This window comes from Podarcis pityusensis (assembly GCF_964106645.2).
Source record: "Podarcis pityusensis genome assembly, chromosome: 3".
NCBI lineage: Eukaryota > Metazoa > Chordata > Lepidosauria > Squamata > Lacertidae > Podarcis > Podarcis pityusensis.
This window is the reverse complement of record NC_138026.1, coordinates 75,139,162-75,166,818: the sequence shown is the minus strand read 5'-3', so window position 1 is coordinate 75,166,818 and position 27,657 is coordinate 75,139,162. Positions and strand designations below refer to the sequence as shown.

General features: G+C 40.0%; 1 protein-coding gene across 2 annotated transcripts; it reads right to left on the bottom strand.

The window, feature by feature from the left end:
- Nucleotides 1-985: 985 nt before the first annotated feature.
- NUP133 (nucleoporin 133) lies at nt 986-27,657 on the bottom strand. Of its 2 annotated transcripts, none has more exons than XM_080997652.1 (26): nt 27,409-27,657; nt 26,225-26,343; nt 25,072-25,175; nt 24,224-24,331; nt 23,389-23,520; nt 22,960-23,130; nt 22,420-22,575; nt 22,271-22,341; nt 21,649-21,796; nt 21,097-21,241; nt 20,416-20,573; nt 20,146-20,237; nt 17,775-17,938; nt 17,569-17,660; nt 17,262-17,486; nt 16,552-16,674; nt 15,953-16,052; nt 14,401-14,643; nt 13,274-13,407; nt 12,333-12,491; nt 10,757-10,892; nt 9,721-9,839; nt 7,174-7,254; nt 5,614-5,678; nt 1,542-1,630; nt 986-1,218 (listed from the first exon to the last, which is right to left on the bottom strand). In XM_080997652.1, exons 1-26 carry the CDS (start codon nt 27,579-27,581, stop codon nt 1,082-1,084), a joined length of 3,444 nt encoding a protein of 1,147 aa, XP_080853778.1. In that variant the 5' UTR covers nt 27,582-27,657; the 3' UTR covers nt 986-1,081. The 2 variants fall into 2 exon arrangements, with proteins under 2 accessions (XP_080853778.1, XP_080853779.1); XM_080997653.1 differs by having other exon boundaries at nt 17,569-17,657.

Here is a 27,657-nt window from a genome sequence, read left to right as displayed (position 1 = left end):
GAAACGGCTTCATTTTATCACTATCCATTTTAAGTCCATTATATTTTTAACTCCATTATTCTCTAGATAAATACCCATGATACTCTGCTTAATTATTGCTATCAAGTACACTGAGCCCCTCTCTGCTATGCAGAACTTTGGATCTATTTCCAGTGGTGCTAATGCATTTATTTTCTACATTGGTTTGAACATGTCCAGATAAGTCTATTTTTCCGAACACATTCAGCTCCTCCACTCTTAGCGCCGTATTAGCACAGCAAGAAGGGAAGCCATGGAATGATAGCAGGGCTTTTAAAACTAGAAATTGGAGTCTCTTCAACTGATTTAACTTATGACCTTCTCAGCTGTTGGATCGAGTTCTTCTAATAGGCATTTAGCCAAGGCATAAAGTAAAATGTGAGGGGAGGCAACTTGCTTTGCAGTCAATCTGTGCATGCTTAGCAGTCTGTAAGAAAGATTCTCCCATGACATTTGTCAGATTAAAGCCACTAAGACTAATAAAGTTAGCAATCTACGCTTTTAAGCATTAGAATGTATAAATTCTGTGGATTGTACAGCAACCCAGCAACTCAAAACAGCCTGGTATCAAACAGAGAAGAGACTCTTCCAAGAGAGGCAGGCAGAGAACAGCTTTCTAGTCTCCGTGCCATTACCTAGATGGTAGTAGAACGTGATACCGCTATGTGGTGAGCACCAAAACTTTCATTATTTATGTATAAAATGTCTGTGGACCTGCAGTGTGTTTGTAACTGAATAAAAAGCATTCTTCAGGATAAGATTGAAAATTGGATGGATTATATTCATTTACTTACAGAAGCAGAGCATAAGTCAGAAGTTGGATTACTGAAGCAAGAGAAGATGTCTGTTCCAAACCCTGTTTTAAAGCTTATCTTAAGCTTTGTAAGTTTTTGCCTTTGTCAGATGGAAAGGCCACCAAACCTTCCAGATACTCAATGAATTCTTTACTATTTTAAAGACGGACATGTTCTTACTTAACATAAAGATTTTATTGCAAAAAAATTTAAACAGTGTACAAAAATTTCATTCTTTAGAAATGGTCTTTCTAAAATTCAGAATTCTCTCAGGTCTGCCTATAGACATAAAGTTCGTAATTTGCTTTAAGTACAAATTCTAAGTACGGTTTGCATGTTAAGTGTTCAAGTTCATCTGCTTGCATTAAGTCTTTTACCCCAGGTAGATATTCACTGAGCTGAATTCCTAAAACAGAAAGAAGTTATTAGCTACTGTAAACTGTAAATGTTGAGTGATCATTGAAATACGTACCTACATTTCAGAATAATTTGTCTAGGCCTGGGATACAGTGATAATTTTTCCAAGCACTATCATCAGTGGGTAAGTTTTATTTTCAAACTACATTTGGCAATTCCCTTCTGCCCTTAGCAACCATGCCTTATTTCAATTTTGCCTGCTATGTTTATATCTTGACTACTAATGATATTAATGCCATTTGATGTAAATATATGTAAGCAGCGAACTCACAAAAACTTATTTCTGAGCATATTTCACACAACAATATCTACCTTCTTTGAACAGTTTTTGTAGAATTTTCACAAATATGCTGTCTTTAGATGCTTCAATTGGATCATCTTTGCCTTCTGAACTACACCAACTGTAACCAAAAAATAAAAGTTAGTACAAATAGAATATATATTTAAAAAAACAAATATGTACGGTATTAAATCAGAATCCCCAGTGTCACTTTGTGTGTATTTTGATTATTTGCAGTTATTGTGTATCCTTTACTCAATTTCACATCTTTCAAGGCCGTACAGTATTAAGAATGCTAAAATGTATATGCTACTTGACAAAGATTAAAGTAAAAAATAATAATTATATGTGCCTCACTATGGATAAAATTTTTGTTACAACTAATAAGCTGCACTTCCAAACACTGCAGGATATATACATAGAGGTGTTAGTACTGGGCTGTACCCTGTAGTGGGATTAGCAAACAATTTTTCAGAGTGGCCTATGCCACAGAAAGAGACTTATCAAGTATTAGAAATGGTGTGCAGTTTGCACAATCAGCTTTTTTATTTCAATATACCTTCCGATTCAGAGTTGTTGCATTATACAAACAGCATCCATGCCCCAAAACATTGTCAACAGAGGAAATGTCCTATTAGCACATTAACTCAACTATCAGCCTTACATTTGCCCTATAAGCAGGTTTTCAGAAGTGTCTCATTTGCAGGATGCTGGACCAAGAGAACTCTGAAATCATGTTTAGCGTTCCATTTCAATACAATCAATAAATCCATTTAGCATGTCTTTCAGTAATGCATCTTTTAAAACATTGTCAAAACCTTTGCAGAAAGAAGACCTTCCTTAATTTCCCTTGCCGCTACCATTTACAATAAGAATTTCCTAGGTAGGTGAAAATGGATGTGTTAAACAACTAAGCATGCTGGGAAAAGAATCTATTTCCCTACAACTTCCTTTGCATTTCTATTCGCTACTTCATCTTCATGAGGAGGGCACAAAATGTAAGAGAGAAACACAGTCCACTACCATATTAGGAAGTCACCAAGTGTTCCCCACAAGCCTCAGGGTACTACCCAAGAATTCAGTTGCCATATATAGCTATGAAGCAGGGATGCATAAAGGATTATGCACAATTATGCACATTCCTGAAGAACAGGTAGTTCAAAGTGTCCAATGCAATGATTTGAAGATGCACCAAAACTCAAGATGACATGTTCTCATGAATAAGGATGATTCTTGCACAGCTATTTTATCTAAAGCTCAATCAATTGGGCATATCTATTGAAATGCTAAACATGCTATTCAAATGAAGATCAGTTTCCAACAAATGTTTCGGCTGCCAACTTGGATATCAAACCTTGACAGATTTATATTTAACTTTGTTCGCTCAGAGTTTATATACTATTTGTGCATAGTGATCCCTGCTCAGTGAATCCTTAAATTGTTCTCAGTATAGGAGAAATAATTAACTCCAAAATCCTAAACATTCCATGAAGCTAAAGAGAACTGACTTCTGAGTAAACCTGCACAGACTGGGCTTCAAAGGGGTCCACAGATTTCTTTAGTGTTCGGAATAAGTGTACCTCAGATATTCACTCAAATGTCTGAAGGTAGAAACAGCAGCTCAGTCTTGCAAGGACTTAGGGATTTAGCCAGCTAAGCAAGTTTGAAACACAGTGTTGAATTATTCCATCATTTATGCTTTAGAGACCGAGTATTGACTGGTTTTTGAAAATTAAAAGGTGGAATATGGGGGTTTTCATTTGTCATAGGGGCTGTCTGGAACAACCTGCAAACAGGCATGTTCTAAACACCTTCTGACACAAATACAAAAACACACACCTTCAACTATCTCTTGATTTAGAGCCAATAACGTTTAGTTCAAATGCTATTGTAACTGCAGGCAATTCCTTAAATGGAACATGTAGAATAGGCCACACACAGCCTCCCGGGGCACTCTCTTTGGCCCACTGGCCTCTCCTCCCATGCCTTGCCCAGCTAAGTAGTGAGGTGTGGCAGGTCACAAAACCCAAGTTCTCACCCCTGGTGCCCAAGTGATCAGTGATGGCTGAGTTGCGAGAAAAAGGGGCCTGCTGCTGAGGGAGAAATAAATCTCTCTATCGGAAGCCTGCTGTGTTTCCATGTTGTGCCCTTCGAGAAAGAAGCCCATTTCGAAGCATGTAGTATGGAACACAAGCAAGCTGTCAATGGAGAAAGATATTTGACCCCGCCCACTACTGGCTTGTGGTTCCTCCAGATTCCCCCATGATGGAAAGTGGCTCTAGGGCTGGGAAAGGTTTACTACCCGTGATGTAGCGTATTACCATGAAGAAAATGCAATCAGTGATCATCTGAAGTGTAAAAGAAATGTACCATTGCTGTGCCGTTGGCCAGAGAACCAAAAAAAGCTGGCTTGGCATAATAGTTAAAAGATTCTAGTTGCCCACAGTTCAAGTCTCAGCCCTGCCAAAACCTGTTGGGTATCCTGAGGTAATCTTAATTTAGCCCCCCATCTGTAACAGGAGGGGAATTATTAGCTTCTCTGAGGGCTACTGAGGATGACCAGGTTCACACATCATATTAAACTATGGTTTACTGTGAATGTGTAGTGTGCTCTTGCATGCTACTGAAGTTGCAGGCTTTCTGCTTCCTGCTGGGAAACAAACTATGGCCTAAAACGTAAGGACAAAATTTGTTTGGAGAGACACAAATCATGAGCCTACACAGACAACCTATTATGGATGTGTTTTCAATAGAGCACAGTTCTGTCTAAAGTGCATCTTCCCCATAGCTATACAACCTACTACAGTGGTACCTCAGGTTAAGTACTTAATTCATTCCGGAGGTCCGTTCTTAACCTGAAACTGTTCTTAATCTGAAGCACCACTTTAGTTAATGGGGCCTCCTGCTGCTGCCGCACCACCGGAGCACGATTTCTGTTCTCATCCTGAAGCAAAGTTCTTAACCTGAAGCACGATTTCTGGGTTAGTGGAGTCTGTAACCTGAAGCATATGTAACCCGAGGTACCACTGTAGTATAATTTGAGAGGCACCACACCCCATATTAACTTGCCAGTTCTTTATCATCATTTGCCAAGACCCTTTGACATGCACCTCCTCAATTAGACATCAGATCATCATCAAGTCTCGGCATTCTTTGCAGTGATGCCCTGGTTGTGGAATGCTCTCCCTTAAGAATTTTGCCTGGCACTCACACTGCTATGATTTACTGATTTAACCAATAATATTGTAGTCACTTTAAAGTTTTATCTGCTAGCTTGTTTTTGCACTTTAAAAAATATTTTATGCTGTACACCAGGGGTGGGCAGAAGGTGGACCAGAATTTTCTGGTAGATCTCTGGGTGATCTGCAATAGATCAGCAAGGATTTTTGACTCCAACCTGTTTAACAATAACACAACAAAATAACCCCCTGGGGGGGAAAAAACTTCGTAACTAGGAATAGATTTTTGTATGGAAAGATTGTGAGCTCAGCCTCACTTCTAATACTCAAAACAAATCCCTGTCCTCAACAGCTGCTTAGAGACAATGTGTTCTTCAATTCTAAGCTCATGTCTTTTACACGGTGGATCTCAGGGTTCCAGTAACACACAAAGTAGATCCTGCAAGCCTCAGGTCTGCCCTCCCCTGCTGTACAACACCCTGAAATCTGATATGGTGAAGTGTGACATAAACATGTTTCAAAGAAAATATTCAATCTGGTATAAGCAGCTGGGAAAACTACAAATTTTAACAGAATATTAAGTGTACTAACAAGTTTTTATACAATGGCTACAGAAAAAAGGGAGAGATAGGAAGAAGGACCACTCCATCAGCTCTTCTATTTGAGTTCTATTTTTCTCCTCTCCCTGATTGTTTCCATTCAAGCTGGTTTGATTGTTATAAAATAGTTGTTGTAAATTTAAGACCTGAGTTTGCTTATTTTCCCCTTCCTCTGTCATCACATTTTCCTTTTGTGTTATGTCTTTTAGACTGTAAGCCTACATGTAGGAACTGTCTTTGTTACTGAGTTTATGTGAGCGGCATTCTTTACAGCCAAAAAGTGGGGACAAAAATGCTTTAAACAAACAAATAAATAGCTTGCTTACCTATCTCTTAAAAGAGCTTTGCAAAGTATTTTAAGTTTAAGATCATTTATGTCCACTTCCTCATCCTTCATTCAAAGGAAAAAAGAAAGAAAAGAAATATTAAATTGCATTGGAGATTTTAGAGAAACACACATTATGCATTGTGATTATGTCCAAATTCAATAGTTCACAAGCTAAAAACATGACCAGAAGTAAGAAAGAGGGACAATTTTCAAGGGTATGGGCCAGAAAATAGCTTTTTGAAGTATGTCTGAAAATGGATTATGACTTTATGGGGAAAGGAGGGGAATCTATATAAAAAAAGACTTTATTTAGGCCTTTTATTTATTAAAATATGCCTTTTATTCCAGCATAGCCAAGCATATAGAGACTTTGCACAAGAGTCTCTTAAGAACAAGAATAAAAAACGTTTTTCCTCTTGGCCACAGACAGAAATACCAGACTGGGAAAACTGTGGCAGGATGAAGAGGGCAAGCAAGAAGATGCAAAGCCATGTGCTTTCTAAACAAGAACAGATCAGAAAGAACAACGGGACCTTCAGAGAGGTTCTCAGTTTTGCATGAACCCACAATGTCCATACAGATATGTAATCATACATGTAAGCTCCTTTAAGGTGATCAGTATATTATTGTTCTTAGGGAAATGAGCAGACCTGATCTGATGCCACAGAATGTGACCCAGAGCACTTAACAGTTTGCAGTTCAGTTTTTGTGAGAGGGAAAGTGTCAATTTGGCTGGGATCAAGTGATACAGAATGGGTTAGATATATTTTAATAGAAATATTAAGAAAATAAAACCTAACACAGGGGCAGGTGGAGGACTGAGAAGAGGTCCTGGGACATTGCTATATCATGAATCTAGATCCCGACAAGGATACCAGTTGGGGTAGCGACATCAATAACTAAAAAGAAGGCAGGTGGGAAATGATCAATTTCCCATACTGATATGAACTGATATTTGACTGTAAAGGTAAAGGGCCCAGTCGTGGTCGACTCTGGGGTTGCAGCGCTCATCTCGCTTTATTGGCGAAGGGAGCCGGCGTACAGCTTCCGGGTCATGTGGCCAGCATGACTAAGCTGCTTCTGGCGAACCAGAGCAGTGCACGGAAACGCCGTTTACCTTCCCGCCGGAGCGTACCTATTTATCTACTTGCACTTTGATGTGCTTTCAAACTGCTAGGTTGGCAGGAGCAGGGACCGAGCACAGGAGCTCACCCCGTTGTGGGGATTCGAACCACCGACCTTCTGATTGGCAAGTCCTAGGCTCTGTGGTTTAAGCCACAGCGCCACCTGCGTCCCGATATTTGACTGATGGCATCACTAAAACTGAGTCATAGTCTTCAGTTTCAGTTTTTATGTTTTCACAGGTTTAGCCCTCCATTATTTTTTTTAAAGATGGCCACGAAGTCAAGCAGTTGGTATTAGATGGGACTTGAGTATTTTGGTAGCTGAGAAATAAGAGGTTATGTTTATTTATTTTTTTACAGATGGGAGAGGGAACTTCAGTTAGACTGAAAAACATCCTGGTTCAGAGATCACCAAAACTCACTCATTTTCATACCTCATCAATATACTCCAGCAGATCGAGTGCCTTCTTGAAGTCATATTCATTAGCCCTTCTGTTCTCAGGGGATATGTACAACTATTGTATGAAAGATGGAAGGACAACATTATTTTTAGACCCCAAAACAGTGTAATTGATCTTGTTAAGAACTCCTTGTGGGAAGACCACCCTGGATTCTAACTCATGTGACTGTTGACTGAAATATGCCTTCATTCAGCTGTAGGCATTTTTATAGTAAGGAAGAGAGTCGGGGTTTTAGAAAGGCATTCCACCAATATTACAATGGAAAGATTACACTGCCTATAAGGTTGCTATATGATAGGCTCAAATTTACAAACCATTTAAGGCTTCGGCATTCCTAGCCTATTGTGGTAGGAACATAGTTCCACAAATAAGTACTCTGTTATAGAAGAGCTCAGTGGCAAAGCATCTGTTTGGGCTGCAGGAGGCTCAAGGTCCAGTCCCAGCATTTCCAGGCAGGGCTGGGAAAGACTTCTGTCTGAAAGCAACACTGAGCTAGATGGACCAAGGGTCTAATTCAGTACAAGGCAGCTTCTTATGTGCAAAAAATAAAAATAAAAAATCATCTGCAATATTCTGGAAAGATAAATACCTGCAAAGGACACATACATATTTACTTTAATAGAGTAAGCCCTCAACTGACATGGGGGTTACATTCTGGGGATCACACCTAAAGCCAAAATTGCTTATAATCACAAAACAATGGGTGCAATGGTGGGTGGGATTGCCAAAGACTCCCCCGCCCCCCGCCCCCTTTCTATTTATTTTTATTATTTGCCAAGAACATAAAGCTGGATGTACACAAGCTAAATGTCTGTAAGTTGTGGGACTGTTTGAATTAAGATCCAGAAGTATAGTTGCAGTCACACAAGTTAAGCTATGGTTCAGCACAATGAGCAGCTTTGTTCAGATTATAGCTGTTTCTTTAAAAAAAAATAAAAAATTCCTAAACTTGAATGACACCAGGGTCAGAAAGGAAAGGCCTTGCTGATAGAAGAAATTAAAAGCAGGGTCTGGCAGTGATCCAGGCTGGAAGATTATTAGGGGGCATCAGAGCTGCCTGGCTTTAGCACAGCTGTTAAAGAAACTCCTCCCCCCTTTCTGCTTACAGAGACTTCTTCTGTAATGCCTAAACACAAAAACATTTGGACTCCTGTTTGCCTCCCAGGATGGACTTCGAAGAATGCAGAGGCAGAAAAGGAAAAAAGCCCTTATATATGTAATGCTTTTACTAGGGGTTTTCATTCATAAAAACATGCACACAATTTGCCACACCTGTCTATCCTTCTAGTTTCCTTCATTCAAAGGACTAAAAAGTGTATTTACCAAGAAACTGTTTATAAGCTTGGCTCAATGGTGTCCCAATCTCCGACTATCATCAAGAAAGTGCAAGTGGATTTGTTGAACATTCCTAGTCACAGATCTTGCCACAAAGCAAGCACAGATTAGTGCTCTAATAACCCATGAACTGTGTGTATAATCAAAACCCACTGCATAAGGCATCTGGATATGGTGGCATATCCAGGATATGGAAGGACAACGTCTATGGAAGAGTACAGCCAACTCATCTGAAACAGGATACGTTCCTGGTATTTGAGGCACAAAATTATTTAACCCAAACACCACCATTCATCCAAGGAGCTGAGAGCATTATACATGGTTTGCTCCCCATTTTATCACAGCAAACCTATGAGGTATGTTTGCACTGAAGATTAACTCTTTTGACACAAACTGCACAGCAGACTCCCTGCCAAAATTTCCTGAATTTATTTTGATTGTGTTGGCAAGGTCACTAAGATTTGTAATACAAAGCAGTGACGACAGACTCAGGGCAGCTTCATTGGGTTGTATCCAAGTGACTCTGTGGCAGCAGAAAGCACTTCTACTCAAGCAAGGCAGGGCACTCGGTATCTATCACACAAATTTTCTAGCCATCCCTCCTTCCCTGGGGTGTGGAAGTTCCAGCACATGGGCCAATCTGGGCCTGCCAGGGGGTCCAATTTGAGCCAAGAGCCCAATTTCTCCAAACCATGCCCATCAACTGCCATCACTGGTGATGTCACGTGATAGACAGGACCTTCTCGGACAGCCCACCTCCACTGATTCCTTCAATCTCTAAAAAAGCTCAGCCTTGAGCAGGCAGTGAAAGCTCCAGACAAGTTTTTTTCCTTCACTGCTGCACAATGGAGCAGTCCCTGCCAGAGCTGATGTCTGCTTTATGGAGACATCGGCTCTGAAAGACTGCTCCATCACACAGCGCTGAAGAAAGACTGCTGCAAAGAGCACTGTAAGCACAAGTGATTTTGACCGGTGAGCGTGGCAATTCACCCGTCAATTGTGATGCCACAGTGATGCCATGGGGCTACCGAGTTGTCTGCTGGGGTCAGGGGATCAAGGCATGACCCATTTTCATCCAGTCATTTTACCCAATATTATTCAGGAAAACAAAACCACATTAGAGAAGAGTCTTTCGACAGAGTAGCTCAGAAATTCAATACCGGTAGGACACTTAATAGTACATACCTCAATCAGCTGTGGAGCACTTAACACTGGCATTTCATTGAGATTAATTTTTTTCTCATCCAGCAGCTGCTCAGGTAGAGTCTCTTGGTGTAGCAGAAAACGCTCTTGTTCAGTAATTTCTTGTATACATGAAATAAAAAGCATAGCACAAATGACTATAATTCCCGAGTACAAAGAAAGTATTATTTACCTAATTATGAATATTCCATCATGCTCAAGGTTTTCAGTGAGCCTGAAGACCAGTAACTCTACCTCCACCTGTAACCTGCCAGTATGTTTAGTAGCCAGACAGACCACTTGCTACAAATTCCCTTCACTTCTTGGCAAACAACTGGATGGCTGGTTGGAGGGAGGATTTTGACAAGAAGCTTTTATTTTCTGACCTTTAGCATAGAACATAAAGGCCACCACCACCATCCCTAAAAGTGGTGGGAAGTCTACCTACAAGATCCCAAGGGAGGGAATTCTGTCCATGTATTCAGAAAGACTTGTAAATGACAGCCCTTGCCATGTGCTACCTCCCAAGTTATTGATAATCATGTTGAAAGCAGGCAGCAAAAATGACACGTTTTCATGATAGCGGACCTGCTTCCCCCCCACATTTCCGCACCAAAGTTCTATGGAAACTTCCTTAATATCCTAGTGATCATTCTCAATGTTGTTTAAAAAGCAAATATACACATTATAGTTACATTACAAGGTGGTGTCATCTACTAGCTAAGCATCATCACCCACTGAATTAACCCCTTACTTCAAGTGCTGCACACCTTACTGGAGCAACATCAGAAAGATGGAAAACTTTTACATTCCAACCACAACAGTAATTGTTCATAGATACCTGTATTAATTTGTTGTGTGTGGCAGCCAAGAATTTCAGTGGGGAACTGACAAACTGCTTTGGAAACTAAAGCTCTGTCATTGGTGTCTCAACCACCATACTGCTGGGATCACAACTGACCTTGTAGATCTAATAAATTAAGGGGTATCTCCATATAAAGAAAACTTACTTTAAACTTTACAATGGAAAAAATAGTACCTTCAATTTTCTCATTCTGCATCACTTCTGATACATCAGAAGCCAGTAGAGACAGTTTACACAGGCCAAGAAGAGTTTTCTTCTTTGCAAAGTACCGAGTTTCTGTATTTGCTAAATTCTGCAGTGTTCGGTTAGCCTAACATTGACAAAAAATACTTTTAATATTTCAAGTGACATAAAGCTCAACATGTAAGTTTATTTACACACACACACATAACAGGGACATTAGTAATTTGCATGATGATTATATATTGTTATTATTTCATAAACATGTTCAAATTCTGATATGGCCAAGGAGAATTTTCTTCTACAGTGAACAATTTTATATAACTCTGAGAATAACAATATGCAAAAGGCAAGATAGGGAAGATGTTAAACAGCTGCACTACAGGACACACGTTAAAAGTCACTGAAAATAGAAATGGTATCAAAGCAAGTCTATTATGAAAAAATGGTATTTTAGGAATACATTGATTTCAGGTAAATATTTCTATTATGTTTCTTCAAACAAAGCTCTAAAGAGAATTCACACCCCAGTATTGTGAATGGTGGTGACCATTTTAGGCACATCCAATTGATATGCAATCACCAATGTGTGAGTCCTTTTGGACCAGGAAGAAGGCAGAATGGGGGTGTAATGGGGCAGGTTGATGCTCATTCCACTGGCTCTCATGGGGGCCAGGATTAGAAACCCTGTAAGAAATGGTCGCCTCCTGAAATTATAATGCTAAGAAAGAAGAGAAACTCACTAAAATAGTGACTGGATCTACCAGAATAAGAAAAAGGAAAAGAGGAAAGATATTACAAAAACAGTTGCTTGCTAAAATATCTGATTTTATAACTTGTCCAGTATTTAGGCTGGGAAACTTTTTTTAAAAAAAAGTTAAGTTATATTTTGCACTTTTTAACAAATAAAACAAAACAAAGACATTCATTTGTCTAACTTGGACCCAACAGCTTAATATTTACAAAGCTATCAGAATAACCTCAGTGAAGAAAGAAAACTACAGAATGCTAGGTCAATTAAGTTCTAGAAATATTTGATGAGATTACAAATTACCTCTGTGTCAAGATTTCAAAGAACAGAATTGCCTCCTATGCATATTATTTTTACTTTACATGGGGTAAGAGCCAGAGATACACAGGAACAGAATAAAACTCTGATAACAGTGTTGTTCTACAAACTGTTGTGGAAAAACTATTGGAAAACTCAGCACAACACAGCAGAAGGCAAAAGGATATGCAATGCATTGTGCTAGCACACATTGTGGGAAGCGGTGCAGGTCTTCGTACGAGATGCTGAACAAAGCTATGCACTATCAGAGGCACACTGCTGGTTTTCAGTTTTCTTTTGTTGTGCATGTAACTTGCACCAAGTCAGGAAAAGCTGTTCTGCTTGCAGAATCCCACTAAAATGATAGGTTCAAATACACAGAGGTCTCCACTTGTTCCTTAGATTAACAAAGTGGGGTACCTGTGTACAGTCAGTCACATTCTCTAGCTCTGCAAGGGGTCTCTACCGAGGACAGAGCAACTACCCATTACAAATACTTTGCTTTTTTTAATAAAGCCTTACCTTTTCAAAATCATTGCTGTTGATGTCGTGTAGCCAGCTGAGTTGCTCATGAGCTTGTAAGAAGCTGGCCAACTGGCCGTGCTGAGCAATGGGCTGTGATAACAGCTTTCCCCGTTTTCCTTTTTCCAAATACCAACGGAAGAGGAAATCTGAAAAATTCTAAAAGTAGCAAGAATGTGGTCAAGCTTGCAAGACTGCAAGAAGAAGAAGAAGAGTTTGGATTTGATATCCCGCCTTTCACTCCCTTTTTTTAAGGAGTCTCAAAGCGGCCAACATTCTCCTTTCCCTTCCTCCCCCACAACAAACACTCTGTGAGGTGAGTGGGGCTGAGAGACTTCAAAGAAGTGTGACTGGCCCAAGGTCACCCAGCAGTTGCATGTGGAGGAGCGGAGACGCGAACCCGGTTCCCCAGATTACGAGACTACCACTCTTAACCACTACACCACACTGGCAACTTGTGTTAAAAATAATAATCTAAAAATGTAAACATTTTTACCAAATGGGACAAGTTTTAACATTTCAGCATAGAAAAGATTTATAAAAGTTCTATCACTTGTTTCACACATCAGTGAAGAAATAGCTGTTTACAATGGGGTCCCCTTCACCATTCCATATACCAAAGTTGAGCAGATTGACAGATGAAACTCACTGCAACACATAAGTCATGGAGCACCCAGAGTTCTGTTCTCCAACAACTCAATTCTCCCCTAGCATCTGTTGCATGATGCAGCCACCTAATGGCTAAGCTTGGTTATTTTCTCTGTAACTTATGAGGCTCTTGGATAGTCACTATCTGTATGTGTAATAAGATAGCTGCTTAACAGAAAAAGAAATCTGTACTGACATAATTCTGAAAAATAACCTGACAGCAAGTCTGAGGTTTCTCCTACAATATACACTTACTTAACAGCCTGTTGTTTGGAGTAAATAAAGAACATTACCTGATCAGCAAACTGTGTCATGTAACGTTGCAATCTGGTCTGGTTATCAGTCTGCTCACACAATTGTACCAATATGTCAAAGTCACAGTATTTTTCTGCTAGAGCGGCAGCCAGCTGGTACTGTCCAAGAGAAACTGAACAAAAACAAACAAGGAAAAACACCCACAATAAAAACATGGCCATTTTGTGAAGACTTTTTTTTTAAAAAAAAATCAATGAGTGTGGCTTTCAAGGGCATTTTGCCGCTAGATAATTGTTTTCAAAAACTATAAAGAAGTTAGAGCAATTTGCAAGGGGTATACTCCACATGCCATTAGAAAGATCATAGGCTCTATATTATTAAGTTGAAAGACTATGCTACATCAAAGAGTCAGTGGGGGGACAATTTGATTCAACCAATAGGATTTGGTTCCTGTGAGTGAAGGTGGGTACTGCATTCTCCCCAGCAACAAATAATGGAGTAGTAGGACAATACAATTTTTCTCCTACAGAAGAGCTTTGAACCACCAGGGACCACCGTGTTGCCCGCTGTGTTTCCCACCTGCATGGATGCAGGATCAAGTCCTCAGTAAGCAGAGCTTGCTGCTGGAGAATGGCTGGGAAGCAAGCCTGCAGTTAGACAAAACACACCATTTCTCCTGCCTGCAGTGGAGCCTGATAAGACAGACAAGGAACAACCTGGGGAGACACAGCTGTTGGCAGGGGGGCTTCAAAGTTCCTTATAACTGAGGAGTAAGGGAAAAGTTAATGTTAGGGCAGAGGGGGCCTGACTGTAATTCCTATCAAGCCAAACTCTAGCATGGAGAAGGTGCCAGGGAGGAACTCCTAAGCAAAGGATTAGGTTCTGACAATAATACAAGCACACGTTCGGTCGTTCGTTTGTTCGTTCATTCATTAATAATTCCTTGCAAATTATCTTCCCCTTAAGAAAAAGCAACTCAACATTGCCTAGAATCGAAAAACTAAGAACCAAACTGCACAATGTGAAATGTTGTTGAAAGCTAAAAATAGGCAAACATTATTGAAAAGAAGAAAAGAAAGGAGAAGAGCATTTCCTTCTTCCCCTGCTTTCCTATACCCATGGCAGAGACTTAAATGGCACCCTGTATAATAACCGCAGCACTTACGTAGTGGTGACAACAGTTCAGATCTTTTCTGCATGTATTCCATTTCCAGACTGTTATAGCGTTCTTGGTACTCTGGCCGGTCCACAGATTTAAGCTGAGAAACGTAACCATCCAGAAAGCAATCTAGAAGTGCCACCAGCTGTTCTGTCACTATGCTACGAAGCTTACTATTAACCTGAGGATAGACCTTCTTCAGAATGATTTCATGTTGCTGTATTATAGTCGTTCGCACACCAACGGATGCTTGAGAAGACCGGAAAATGAAATATTAAGGCATTATTATATTTGGCATATGGAATTTGAAAAATGACATATGATAGTATACCAAGGGGAAGTTAGACACAAAAGGCCGTTAAAAAGTAAACGTATCTACTTTCCATAGCAAAGCAGCAACCCCCCGCCTAAGTCTTTTAGTGGAACAGCAGCACTGCACAGCAGAAAAAGAAAAGCGTCCACATTAACAATCCTAGCAGAGCCAAGGCTATGGCTGAGAAGAAAAGACAACTGCTTGAGCTCAGTGTCAAGTATGCCCTCATGCCTACCTTTCCCCTCATGAAATAATCTGAAAACTTTTGAAACAATAGGATAAAATCCTGTTCTTTACACCAAAACCTAATACACAGGCTTCTTTCCTTTACAGCTTTAAAACCATGGTTTCTAAAAGTCTCTCAGGGTCACTGCCTGCATTACAAAATTCTACATGGAAGGGATTTCCAAGCAAAATGTTACAGCCATCCGGTACATAGATTTACTTGACGATACATGTGCACATGCATTGGAAAGCATTTGTTATAACTTCCATGTAGGCTCTTAATTCTATGATGCGCAAAACAACTTAAAAGCACAAGGGAATGTATCAGATATTTCCCCTGCAAAGCCACCTGTACTGTGATGTTGCTTGCAATTTTTACGAAAGTGTAGATTTCAAGTTATTGCAGGCAGGAATGTAAGTCTATAATAAGCTTAGGGCTTGTTCACAGGAACAAGTGTTGTACCGAGTAGGAGAGAGACTGTGCCTCAGGTTAACTCAGCTCTCATCTGTCCTTTCCTGTCTGATCTCTCCAGGAAGAAAACAAGGTGCAAATTTAAATTGTGGCTGAGAAATCACATTTATTTCGAAATGCCATTAAAAAAAAATCACAATTTAATTCAAGTAAGTTTTGACATCAGTTTCCAGGGCAACCATCTTAAAAGTTAACAGCACTACTAGCCTCCTAATGTTATCTGCACCAGTAAATAAATGCTTATGTTTGAATGCACAGACAGCAGTAATGGCCTTACATAAGCCATAATGATGATAAGCAGGCAAGCATGTTAGCCCAGACATTCAGGATGAGGATATAATAAACAGAAATATTTAAACACTAAAAATGTAACATTTATGTTCAAGAAAACCAGTGAGGTATTTATGAAACATGGCACTATTGAGTTAGAAATTTAAGAGCAAGGGCAACAATTTGAAAGGCTAATAAAGTACTCTTCAGTGGATTTTATGTAGAAAGAGAAATACTGTGTTACAAAACCATTCATATAAGATTTTCTCTATTCTCACCTGTCCATGGAACATATTCTGGTTCCATTTCGGGAGGCTCTCTTATTTTATATAAAGCAGCTTTGGACTGGCGGTCTTGGATAGCAGCTTGCAGCATATCCTAGAGAATATTGACACAGAAAACATAGGACGTTACCAAACATAGGATTTTGGGGGAGTTTCATCTATATATTAGCACTCATCATTTTTTAGTATTATTACATTTTACATTTCTGTATCCTGTATTATGATTCCAAGTCACACTGTATCTTCCCCTCCTTTATTCTGGGTAGTTTCCAACAGGTAGTGAGAATAACCAGTTATTTTACTGCTACTGCAATTTTCTGTTTTCATCTGATGGGAAGAGATTTTGGGAAATCAACAATATTGTCCTTCATTTTCGTTTTACTGCAGCCTGTGATCTAAAACTGTCCAACCTCCCACTTCTTATTAAAACTCTAAATTAATGTATGATCCCCTTTTCGAATTTAATTTATTGGAACTGGAAGGATTTAAGCTATGAAATCAAATGGGGCTTTAAAACATTTAGCTGGGTGCATTACGTCCAGTTTTCTAGGTCGTGGACTTTTTACCGTTACTTAATTTTTGAAATGTAATACCTTTATGATATTGTTTACATTGACGACTATTTCAGACCATTCCTCAGATTGAACTGACATATCCTTCAAGACTTGCTTCTCCTTTTCCAGTAAGCATTCAAAAATGGTATCTATCTGTGACACCTGAAAAACAGAAAAGAAGAAGGAACACTGACAATTAACACTGCTGATCAGGTATAAAAGCAATGATTCAGCCTGATATTTTATGCACTGAGCAGTTTAAGTGTTTCACTTAGCACGTTAAAAGCGCATTCATACACCCAACCAAACACCCTACCAAACACCCTGATGCTGAAGGCTGGGGATATGATGATCTACTAGCTACCATAGGAAGCTACCACAGGCACTAGAAGCGCTAGCCTGGAGCTGGAAAAACAAAACCTCTCCTCCTGCCATGTGTGAGCAGCAAGGCTTCAGGTGTGGTGGTAGAGCATCTGCTCTCAGCTGGGAGCTTAGATTGCTCCGCGAACCTTATAAATAGCTTTTCTGCCATTTAATTTTCATTCTTAGAATGGATCTATAAGCATGGGAGATTTTCATTAGGCACTTTCCTAAAGGAAAAGTATTCATGTTCCCACCCCCGTCCCAAAGTATGGATCTAAAAGAAGAAATATAGAATGTTACATGGATTCTCATGCATTTTATTAGGAAATGCTATTCACACAGAGAATGATAGATGTGGTTGTAGATAAATTATTTCTTTATATCACCTCTCTGAAGAAAACATCTGCAGGAGTTAGACTTGACGGAACGTCGTCTTCTCTTTTCATCAAAGCAGTCTCTATTGCAGCATTGACCACATCTGGCAATCTGTAGTGATGGTTCTTGAGAGCAATAGCTGCCGCTAACTTTTCTGCATGTTCACAGAGTAACCACCGAGTTGCCATTGGTATGCCCCGTACTGGGAGATTGCCCAGGCGACCAAATAGACCCACCTTGGATAGAGAGAATTGTACATAAAAATACTCGTGCCACATCCTATATTGCCACATTTACACAAGAACATTAGGTACCTACCTGACGAAGAAAGTCAATGAATAGAGAATGGGCCTTTGTCTTATTTTCCAGCTGATGAAGAAGAATGATGGAAGAATTTGGAAAACTAGCTGCTTTAGTACAAAAAAAGTGACAAGGAAAGGGGTTTAAAAGTTAGTATAACTTACAGTCTTACTTTCTTAAGGCTGTACAGTCAGAATGTCCATTTTACACATGAGACTTCTCACCTTCAGGTACTGATTCAGCCCATCGTGGGTCAGATGTAGGATAATCATCCACCAAATTCTCACTAATTTGAAACACAGCTCTGTCCAGGTCTGCGTCAGGGTATGCATCTCCATGCTGTGGAAAGAGCTCAGCAACGATGATTTGTGCACCTTTCATATTGTTACTGAAATGAAGGGAAACACTTGGTGAGTTGACTCTTAGAATGGAACACTGGTCCTGACTGGGAATGTTGCTTTTAACTGCACATCTGAGGGTGTCCAAGTGGGTCATAATCCCTCCAACTGCTTGGAAGACAGGAAGCTTGTGATTGCATCCCTCCTGCCCATATTCAAGAAAGCCCCTTCTGCTTGCCCTTCAGTTCTGTTCTGTGGCTAAGCTACTGTACGACGACATCAGGAATCAGGAAGAACATCCATAAAAGGACTGGAGCTGGGGAGGGGCAGACGGAAACATAGCCAAGGCTAGCTGTGTGTGCACTGAAACTGGATGCTCAAGACCAAAAAAACCTTCAGGTGATTGGTATGTGCAGACAGCTAAGTGGGTGGCATTGGAACCTGCTAATGCTCAACTGGAAGCCACATTCATAATAAAGACTGTGGTTCTGGGCTACCTTGGGCATGGGATGTGAGTCAAGTGGAATGCATCAAAACTGCTGTCTTGTGGGTGCGATCAGGTGGCTGCATGGTGAAATGGGAGCATGTGCCGCAGCACTCATCTTCCCTAAAGCAGCTACTACTGATGCAAGCAGGTCTAAGTTGTTCGAAACGGTGTACGAAAGTGCTTGCTGAGGACCATGCAGCCACTTCTGGTGGGAAACCTGCCCTCAGGAAAACGCTCTGTTCAGTTTTCAAACAGTCAGCTAGAGGCGGGTCAGGCCTGGCTGCAATAGGGGTCTCTGTGAGAGTAGGTCTGGCTTCAGTGGCAGGAACTACGGTGGATACTCTACCAGCTAGAGAATTTTGGAAAACCAAGGCTGGCTGCAGCAGCAGAGAGCCGCTAGGACTACCTAAACCCTGTCCAACTGAATTTTATGAAGGACGTGTGACAGTAGGGGAGTTGGAGGGCATGTATACACGAGGCCTGGAGGCCATGATGTTATGAGGGCATTCACAGCTTTTGCCCTCTGGATCAGGAACCTTTAGACGTTCTCTTGGTCTGGTGGCTGGTCTCTAAGGCAAAGGGGTAATCTATCACGCTGTCAACTTTGCACAGGCTGAGGGTAGGGTACATGCAATAGTGTTTTTTCTATGAAAGTGCTTACTAGTGAGCTAATAGGGTCAGAAGATTCCTCTACAGATGGTGCTGAGAAATCACAGAATCTGGGGTGGACTGACTTATTTTAAAAAAAAAACCCAAACACTTCGGGGTTTCACTTAAAGGATGGCCCTCAAGAGCAGGAGAGGGTCCTAGAGACTCTTAAAACTGCTTATTGGGAACTAGCTCTTTAGCTGTATCTGCCACAACAGCCTCTTCAATCTTGAGGACAAATGCAGCTTCCAACACAAAACAGGAAAAACTGCTGAGCAGGGCACTAGATGAGAGGTACCTAAGACCAATCAACTGGATCCACAGCAGCAGGTTGTAGATGCTAATGCTGTATTCAAAATATTGCCTTTTTCTTCAAGTTCTCTAAGTATTTCATGGTTATCTTCTGCCCTCTGGGGGACCACATCTGGTACTGCAGCACTACTGTGGGAGAATGATATTGACATCGGATAGGGAACAGGCAGAAGCTGCCATAGGTGATGTAAGGAGCGGAGCTGTGACTGTCTTTACTGGAGGGGTGCATGAAAGGAGATTAACCCCAGTCACAGCTTCAGCTGGTAGTGCTCCATCTGCTTCCTGTGAACTTGTGCCGTGATGGAAGAGGAGGACGGTGGTGTAATTTGTCTTGTGGTTGAAGCAGGGGTGGGCAGTAATCATCTAACCACCGTGATATGCTTAATGCTGGGAGGTGGTTTAAAAGGAGAAGATTAGCACACTGAAGGAGGAACAAATGGATTCTGCTCCAAATGAAGGAAGACAAGAAACAAATTGAAGGACCAGCAAAGGGAGAGGGCTTCCAAGCAACAGGAGGGATTACAGACTACTTGGACAGAAAGGAGCACAAGATCTTTTGATAGTCTGCAAAACCCAATTGTTTGTTATCTCATAGAACATAAAGCCATCTATTTTTACAGATTTTGAAAGTGCACAAATGGCTGCAGGGAAGAGAGGAAGAAAACCCAGGGCATACCTATTTGTATTATGTTGGCTTTCATCCTCTATAAAAGGTAATGCTAAAATGTTAATATTTCTCTTTAGTTTTACAAACCCACAATGCTCCCAGAATGAAATATACTGTATATTAAACATGACATAATTTTATACCTGCAAAACTGTAAGAAAGCAGATTTTAACATTTTGGTCTTATCCTCTTGCGCTATAATATCCATCCTGGAAGCAGCATCAAATGCAATGCTCTAAAATAAAATTGAAAAAGAGAGAAAAATGTAAAGGGAGGAATAATGCTTCCACAAAAAAGTAGTTTGAAATAGTAAAAATGCTAACTTTGAAATAACTAAATTATCTAAGAAAATCCAGTGCAGGAATATACATCTTTACTGTTAAGATAATTAAGACAATGCTTTCCCTCCTTACCTCATCATTTGTCTCAGCTACAGATGAGGCTAAAGAATCCTCAATATCTTCAGGAAGCACAGTAATGTTTTCCCTGGAATGTATGGCCACGAGCCCACTTTTTCTAGTGAAAAAAATTGGAAGTCCAGCACAGGAACCTGCTCCTAAAATTCTATCACCTAAGGTAGGAAATAAACACAACACAATACAACTTCAACACCATTAATGAATGTCAAACTGTGGGCTTAAGTTTGATTTGCTAAGCTATGTTATAAGCACAAGTTAAAAGGCTGTAAGGCCTGGTTTTCAGAGTTATCAAGTGAAAAAGTAACAAGACAGAGTTTATTTCCTATGCCTACAATAATAACTCTACATAACACAATTGGGATTGTTCTTAAATCTGAGATTTCACTGTTAGGCCTGTTACTGCTTAAGTCATTGAGACTTCAATTCTATACACACTTACCTGGAAGTAAGGCCAATTGATCTCAATGGGACTTATTTCCGAGTAGACATGTATAGGATTGTACTGTGAGTCAATGGCAAGATGAATAATCACTGCTATATCTATACCACTGCTATATCTATGACCATTTCCATAAAAAGTAAATACAGTAAATTTTAAAAGTATAATCATTCTGGAGAGACACTATAAACACCCTCATTGGCTTATTAAGAGCTCCGGCTTCTTTAGGTTCTGACCTTGAATACTGAATATCATTTTCTCCTGGGGCAAAGAAATTCTTCCCGTTCCTGTTGAGCAAGCAAATACCTCCTCTTCTGTGTAAAGACAGGCAGCATGGCTGGAGAAATTTGGGACTACTAAACGACACATCAGTTCTTCAGGCTGAAATATGTTTCATTAAGGGTTAACACCGACATTTATAAAAGCATATTACCCTCAACCTGTTAGCATGACACCTATGCGTTTGTATGAAGCCTAACGGCTTGATCCCAAAGGGGCAGGGAAAACAGGCTGAAAGTGACACATTTGTGGTTGGTGTTGCCAACTCCACATAGTTTTCCATAATAGTATAATATGTTTAGGCTGATATCCGCCTCTAGGCTGCTAACATAAGTGTTCATGTATAAAATAAATGATGGTTGTTGTTGTTCTTATTTTATACCCACCTTTCCCCCCTTAATGCAACAGGTGAACACAGTCAGCATGATGTATTTCCAACAGTGTGTTTAGGATCAAGCCCTAATAGCTAATAAGGCACAAAAAACCCTGTAATGCATAAGGTCAGTTACCTGAAATGGTGGATTATACTGGGTGACTTCCACAATAACATTATCACATGTGGGGTAACCATTATCCTCTACTGTTATTAAAGTATAGTAGATGAGGCATGGACTGTCACCAAGATGCCAGGCTGCAGCTAAAATCACCAATCCATCACTATTTATTGGAAGACAAAAGAGATAAGCATTTGCCTTGCAAAACTGTGATCAGAAATACCAAGAAGCAAAACAAAGTTTACTAATTATCTGACAGCATTCACTTTGCTTTTCTTAGAAAATAGTATCTTAAGAATATGTACACACACATCTTTTTACATGCTGCATGTAAGCAAATTCATTACATTTATATGCTAAGCCTTTGCATATTCCTTGGTTTTTGAAGGGAGGAGAAACCACAGCATTTCACAGAAGATCCGTGATTAAATTACAAAAATTGGCATCTTATTCTGTGTGGAGAACTTCTAAAACAAGGACAACTCATGCTAGACTTAAAAACCAAGAATAAATTAAGTATTTTCTAAAATGTCGATTCTCGTAACAGTTCTGCAGCTTGAAATAACTGACCCTGACACAAAAGGACAATGTATACGCTAGTTCATAATAGGTTCCTCACTTTCTCATAAGAACTCACCGATTTTGCTGCAAATCCAAATACTGCACATTGACATCTCCTTTAATTTCTTCATAGTTGCTTTCAGAACCCTGTGCAAATAATAGTTATTAAATATGCTAGCAAGAAAGCAAACACTTGTTTTACATTCCAAATGTACTGCCTCTTACCCATATTGATTCCATGATGTTTTCTTTAAGTATTCTGTTTACATCCCAGCTGACAACTTGACGCTCTGTAGTATCATCTATTTCCCATTTGTAAAGATTTAAGCTGGTCAAAGCATAAAAACGTGAACCGTTTTTGTCCCAAAGAACACTAGAAAGCTGCATTGAACATAAATTATAGGGGATTAGTGTTTGATACAATAAAGTTCTCTATTTAAAGTTTTAAAGAATAAAACAGAACTGTTTAACGCCACATCTCAAAAACTAAAAACAAGTTTCTCTGCGCTTTGCTGAGATTGGTCAGATTGGCTTTAGTGTTTCACAAATGTGAGAATTTCAAGCTAGATAAAAAACCAGTTCTGGAAGACACAAGCGCTAACTGATAAGACTAAAGTCCATCAGTATCATGGTCAGATATTGGATACTTTTTGTAATTCTATTACTTTTTAAAGCTGATGTTGTAAGATGCTTCCCTCATATGAAAGAAACTAAAAAATCCAAATACAGCATCATAATTAAGTTTAAACTATTTTAAAGACTTACTGCTACATCATTGCTGGGAGATAAGATTCCCAGCAGAGAAGAAACTCTTCGGCCTATTCCAGAAAACATGCCTTGTCCTTGTGGTAGGCCATGCTGATAAATCTTGCCACTACCGTCTGGTGTCAGTCGAATAAAATGGCTCCTTGAAGATGATAAAATAAAGCTTCCACCCTAAAAGAAAAGAAACCCCAATTTAATCCTGCCAGCTTTTTGTTGCTACTGCATTATTATTCAGTTTTTAGAAAGAGAATACAGACTTGCTAATCCAACTCAGAGCAACATTTTATTCTGTTTTACATACACACGGTGAGAAAAAAAGGCATTTCATCACTTATGGACAATAGTCAGTGACAGGACACAATCCAGATTTCCCAGAGTTGTTAACAATGCCCCATAAAATGCATGCTCATACTTAAGTTTCTATTTTACCTTTACAGCTGTTAGAAAACTGCAGAGAGCACCTCCAAAGTCCGTATGGGTCTCAGTAAAAGAGCTTTCATGAACAAAGCTGGGCCAATAGCGTATTAATCCTTCACAGGTGGCAACCATGATTGACAGAGACTTGCAAACACAGCAAATAAAAAAATGGTTAAGTATTTATTCAGAAACTGAGCAACAAATTTACACCAGTTTCAAGCTTCTCATGTCATGGTTTCTAGACAAGCAGCTCTAGAAACTAATTGTGTGAAGGAACAAAAACTCATTTGTGAGGCTGTTGAAGAATGTAAAGTTATTTCAACCTTTTTAAAATCTGTAGTGCAGTGTAGTAAGATAAACAGGCTGATACAATTTATGCAGTACAAGCTACAGGCTAATTTTCTATTTATTCATTCATAAGTAAATTGTAAACAAGATCCATTTGTAAAAGTAATACTATCAGCTCTAGCAAACTGAACATTGGATTACATCATGAGTGTAATTTCTACATGATCTCCAGCTATGTCGGTTTTCTGGAAATACTGAATTGAAAAACTTTCTTCTGTAAATTAGTCTAATTTGCATAGGAAATTTTTCAGTTTGCATTGCATGCCTAAGACAATAATTTAATTTACCATGTTCATTTTACTTGTATTTCATTTTTTTTTAGCTTTTTTAAAAAGCTTGAAACTGCAAAGTTTGCCTAATATTGTACTTGAAATTGGCATCCATTGATTGTTACAAATGAACTTAAAATATGCTCCACATCACTTGTGATCCTGTAACAAAAGATGGGATTCATTACTTTCCTAAATGATATTCCCAAAATAAATGTTAAGTTTCTCACCTGTAAAGAAGGTGCTTCACCAGAGGCATTAAGAGACGATATTGCCACTAAGCTTGAATTCCACAGATAGTCGCTAGGTGGTAACTGAAGTTCCTTACATGCAGACAACTGCAAAAAACACACATTTTTATGATGCTTCTTTTATGAGTTTCTTGAACAAAATGAATAATGGTCTATATTAACAGTTCAGTGTCCACTAAAGGCACTTTGGAAACAGCAATGGTGCAGAAGTAACAGGAAGTGGAAATTTCTGCCACAGCTGAAATGCAGTTTTTGCATTCATGAGCTAGCACAAATGTTCTGTTTTGGATGCAATGGAAAAGCATGCGAAAAAGAAGCCACGTGCTTTGTACTTCCTCCTGCATCACCAACACATCAAAGTTGCACTAAGGCCTAGTTCTCGTATACAGCATATGAGATGGCATATGAAATGTAGATTTGACTGTACTCATGGGTAAATGGTTGAAAGCAGGAAATATCACCACTAGAGTATATTGCTAGCTTCTGACAAAATATTAGGGCTCCAATCCTAACCACACTTACCTGGAAGCTCCACTGAACTCAAAACAGTCTTTTGAGGCTACTTAAAGACTCAGTGAGACAACAGAAAATAAGAAACTTATTAAGGTGAACACTAGTTTTTACTTTAGCAGAGATACCAACTCATGTAAGGTCTTAACTTTTTGCAGAGAGGACTTTAAATGTGGCAACACAGAAGTACCCTAAGTTGATGAGGCTCATAGCAATGTCACTGTTTTGAGGTTGCTCATTTGCTACGACACTTTATTTTGAAGATGTACATTACAACAAAAATCTACAATTCTATATTTGATGTACTATTATCTTACCTTAGCAACCGGAGATTGGCCAATCTTCCAAATAATCAGTCTGTCTCTGTAGACTAGCCAAGCCCATCCACTTTCATCTAGATGCACATTCAAATGGTCCTCAGCTACAAGAATGAACAAAGTTTTAAATTTATCATACCTGACGCATAGCAGAATAAGATACCCAAGTGTACATTTGAAGCCCTATACATTTTATTGAATGGCACCTACTTTACCCAGTGTTGTTTGGGGACATAGCCTACTTAAAACCATTACCATTATGATGACTTGATAGAATAGGCCCTTTACAGTTTGTGGGTAACGTTAAATAAAAAGCAATAATGCTAGCAGATGACCTACATGTATTTAGGTGATTTTTACCCCACCTTTTGCAAAGCAGTTCCAAAGAACTTTACAATAAAAACTAATAATAAATAAAAACATCAGCATATAAAACAATAAACAAGGCTAATTAAATCAGCAGCTGAAATAAAAATAAAACAGCTGATTTTCAGTTTTCCAACTCAATGAATGCTTCCTCTCACACATCACCTGGGTTTCTGTTCCATCCCCACAGTCAACTTGCATTTCATGGCCATTGAGAAGTTCTCTTTTTGGGGTTCCCCCCTTTCTTTCTAAATTTTTAATATCTACATACCCCGGGGTTTCCCTGAGTCTGTTCTTCCCTTATGTGTGGGTGATCAGTCAGGTACCACTCTGGCAACTGTATTCTGAACCCATTGCTTCTGGATGTTTTTAAAAGGCAGCCCCATGTTCAGTGCATTACATTAACCTGACATAGATGTTATCAGAACATGGACAACTTTGGGCAGACTATTTCTCTCCAGGCAGAATGAAGCTTGCACACTGACTGAAGTTAGAAAAGGCATGACATATTTCTGAAGCCATCTGCACAATGATGGATCTAAGAACACCCTCAAACTTTGATTCCCCTCCCATTAAGTGGGAGTGTAAACCCATCTAAGGCAGGCTAAATTTCGCATCTTTGGTTTGTTAAGCCATTACCCCATACCATCAATTGCTTGTCTGGAATAAGCAATATCTCATGTATGAGTACAAGGGCTAATTTGCATCTTTATATTTCAAACTTAACTGCATGCTGACTGAAACATTTATCTAGTCTAGGAACATTAGAAGGAATTAAACTACTTACCATCAGCCATTCTCAATGCCTCCATAACCTTTACTGGCAGAGGTGAACCAAAGCTTTTCACGTCATAGTTGATGGTTTCACTTCCTGATGGATGATGTACAACTTTTGTGGGTGTACCTCTAAGCAAAAAGATGTATGTAATGTCATAAACATTCCCAATATTTCAGTTTCAACTGAGTAAATTGCATTAATCCAATACCATGTTATGTTTTTCATTTTCTTGTAATTGTTTGAACAAATGTGTACCTTTTTAAAGCTATTCAACCAAATGTTTCTTCAGTTTATAGCAGCTTCCACATTTTACTTCACTTCTGCATTGTTTCTTTTGTGCAAGGGAGTGGTGCCTGGTGCCTTGAAAAAGATGGTGGCACAACCACTCCTAAAGAAACTGGCCTTGGACCCTGTGGATTGGAATAACTACTAAACAATCGCAAAAGCCGGCTCCTTGGGGCAGGTGATGTAGAAAGCTGTGATGGCGCACCTGCAGGCATTCTTGGATGACAGATTATTTAGATCCATTCCAGTCTGTTTCCAGGCATGGTCATGGCACAAGAGCTGGCCTTGGTTACACCCCCCACCGATAGATAACTTTCACAGAGAGCGGAACAGCAAGAGTGCAACCTACTTCCTGCCCTCTCTGTGGCATCTGATACCACTGACCATGGCAGCCTCCTGAACTGGCTCTGTGGCATGGGAACCAGGGGCACTATGCCACAGCAGTTCTTCTCCTACTTTCTGGACCATGGATAGAATTGGGAGAGGGCTTTTCAGCCCTCTGGCAGTTACGGTAGGGTGTACTGCAGTTTATCCCCAATGCAATTTAATAGACGGCAGTTATATGACACTTAAGCATTCGTCTTGCTTCCATCCCAATTTGTTTATATCTCTTCCAATCAAGTCATTTGTTCATCCCATAATTTGCAGTGAATTTCCTCTTCACTGGTACAAAGTCAAGTTCTTTTTTAACAGTGGATTTGCTGCCTTAGGGCGACACAGCCTTTTTTTCCACCTCCAGCTCAGCAAACATAGTCCCGGGATGCGCTTAAATCCCTCCCACAAAACAGCGAGGCGCCCTTCAAGAGGAAAACCAACGCGCGAGACGGGCAGCCAATGTCCTGACCAGGGAAGGGAAGGCTCCCTACCGCGGCCGGGCTGAGCAGGGCGGGCCCGGCCTCCTCACTCACCGCGCAGACAGAGAACTGACGCTCCTCCTGGCCACCGGCGAGAATAAAGCCGGGGAACTGAGGGACGAGGTCGCGAAGGCCTGCTGGCCCTTCCGGCTTCCACTCCGGAGGCCTCTCCGGCCCGACCCGCCGCCCGCCGCCGTGTGAGGCGAGCCGGGGGTTGAAGGGAACATCGCGAGCTCGGCAAGAAGAGCCCGAAGGCTTCGCAAAACACAGCGGCTGCGGCAGCGCTCAAGGAACTCGCGCGCT

Bases quoted from the DNA above. Each gene is read 5' to 3' on its own strand.
- NUP133 (XM_080997652.1), bottom strand. From the start codon at position 27,581: ATGTTCCCTTCAACCCCCGGCTCGCCTCACACGGCGGCGGGCGGCGGG. The intron at 26,344-27,408 runs GTGAGTGAGGAG...CTTTTTGCTTAG, and splicing joins GTCAGTTCTCTGTCTGCGCG to AGGTACACCCACAAAAGTTG. The intron at 17,487-17,568 runs GTAGGTACCTAA...TCTCTATCCAAG, and splicing joins TCATTGACTTTCTTCGTCAG to GTGGGTCTATTTGGTCGCCT.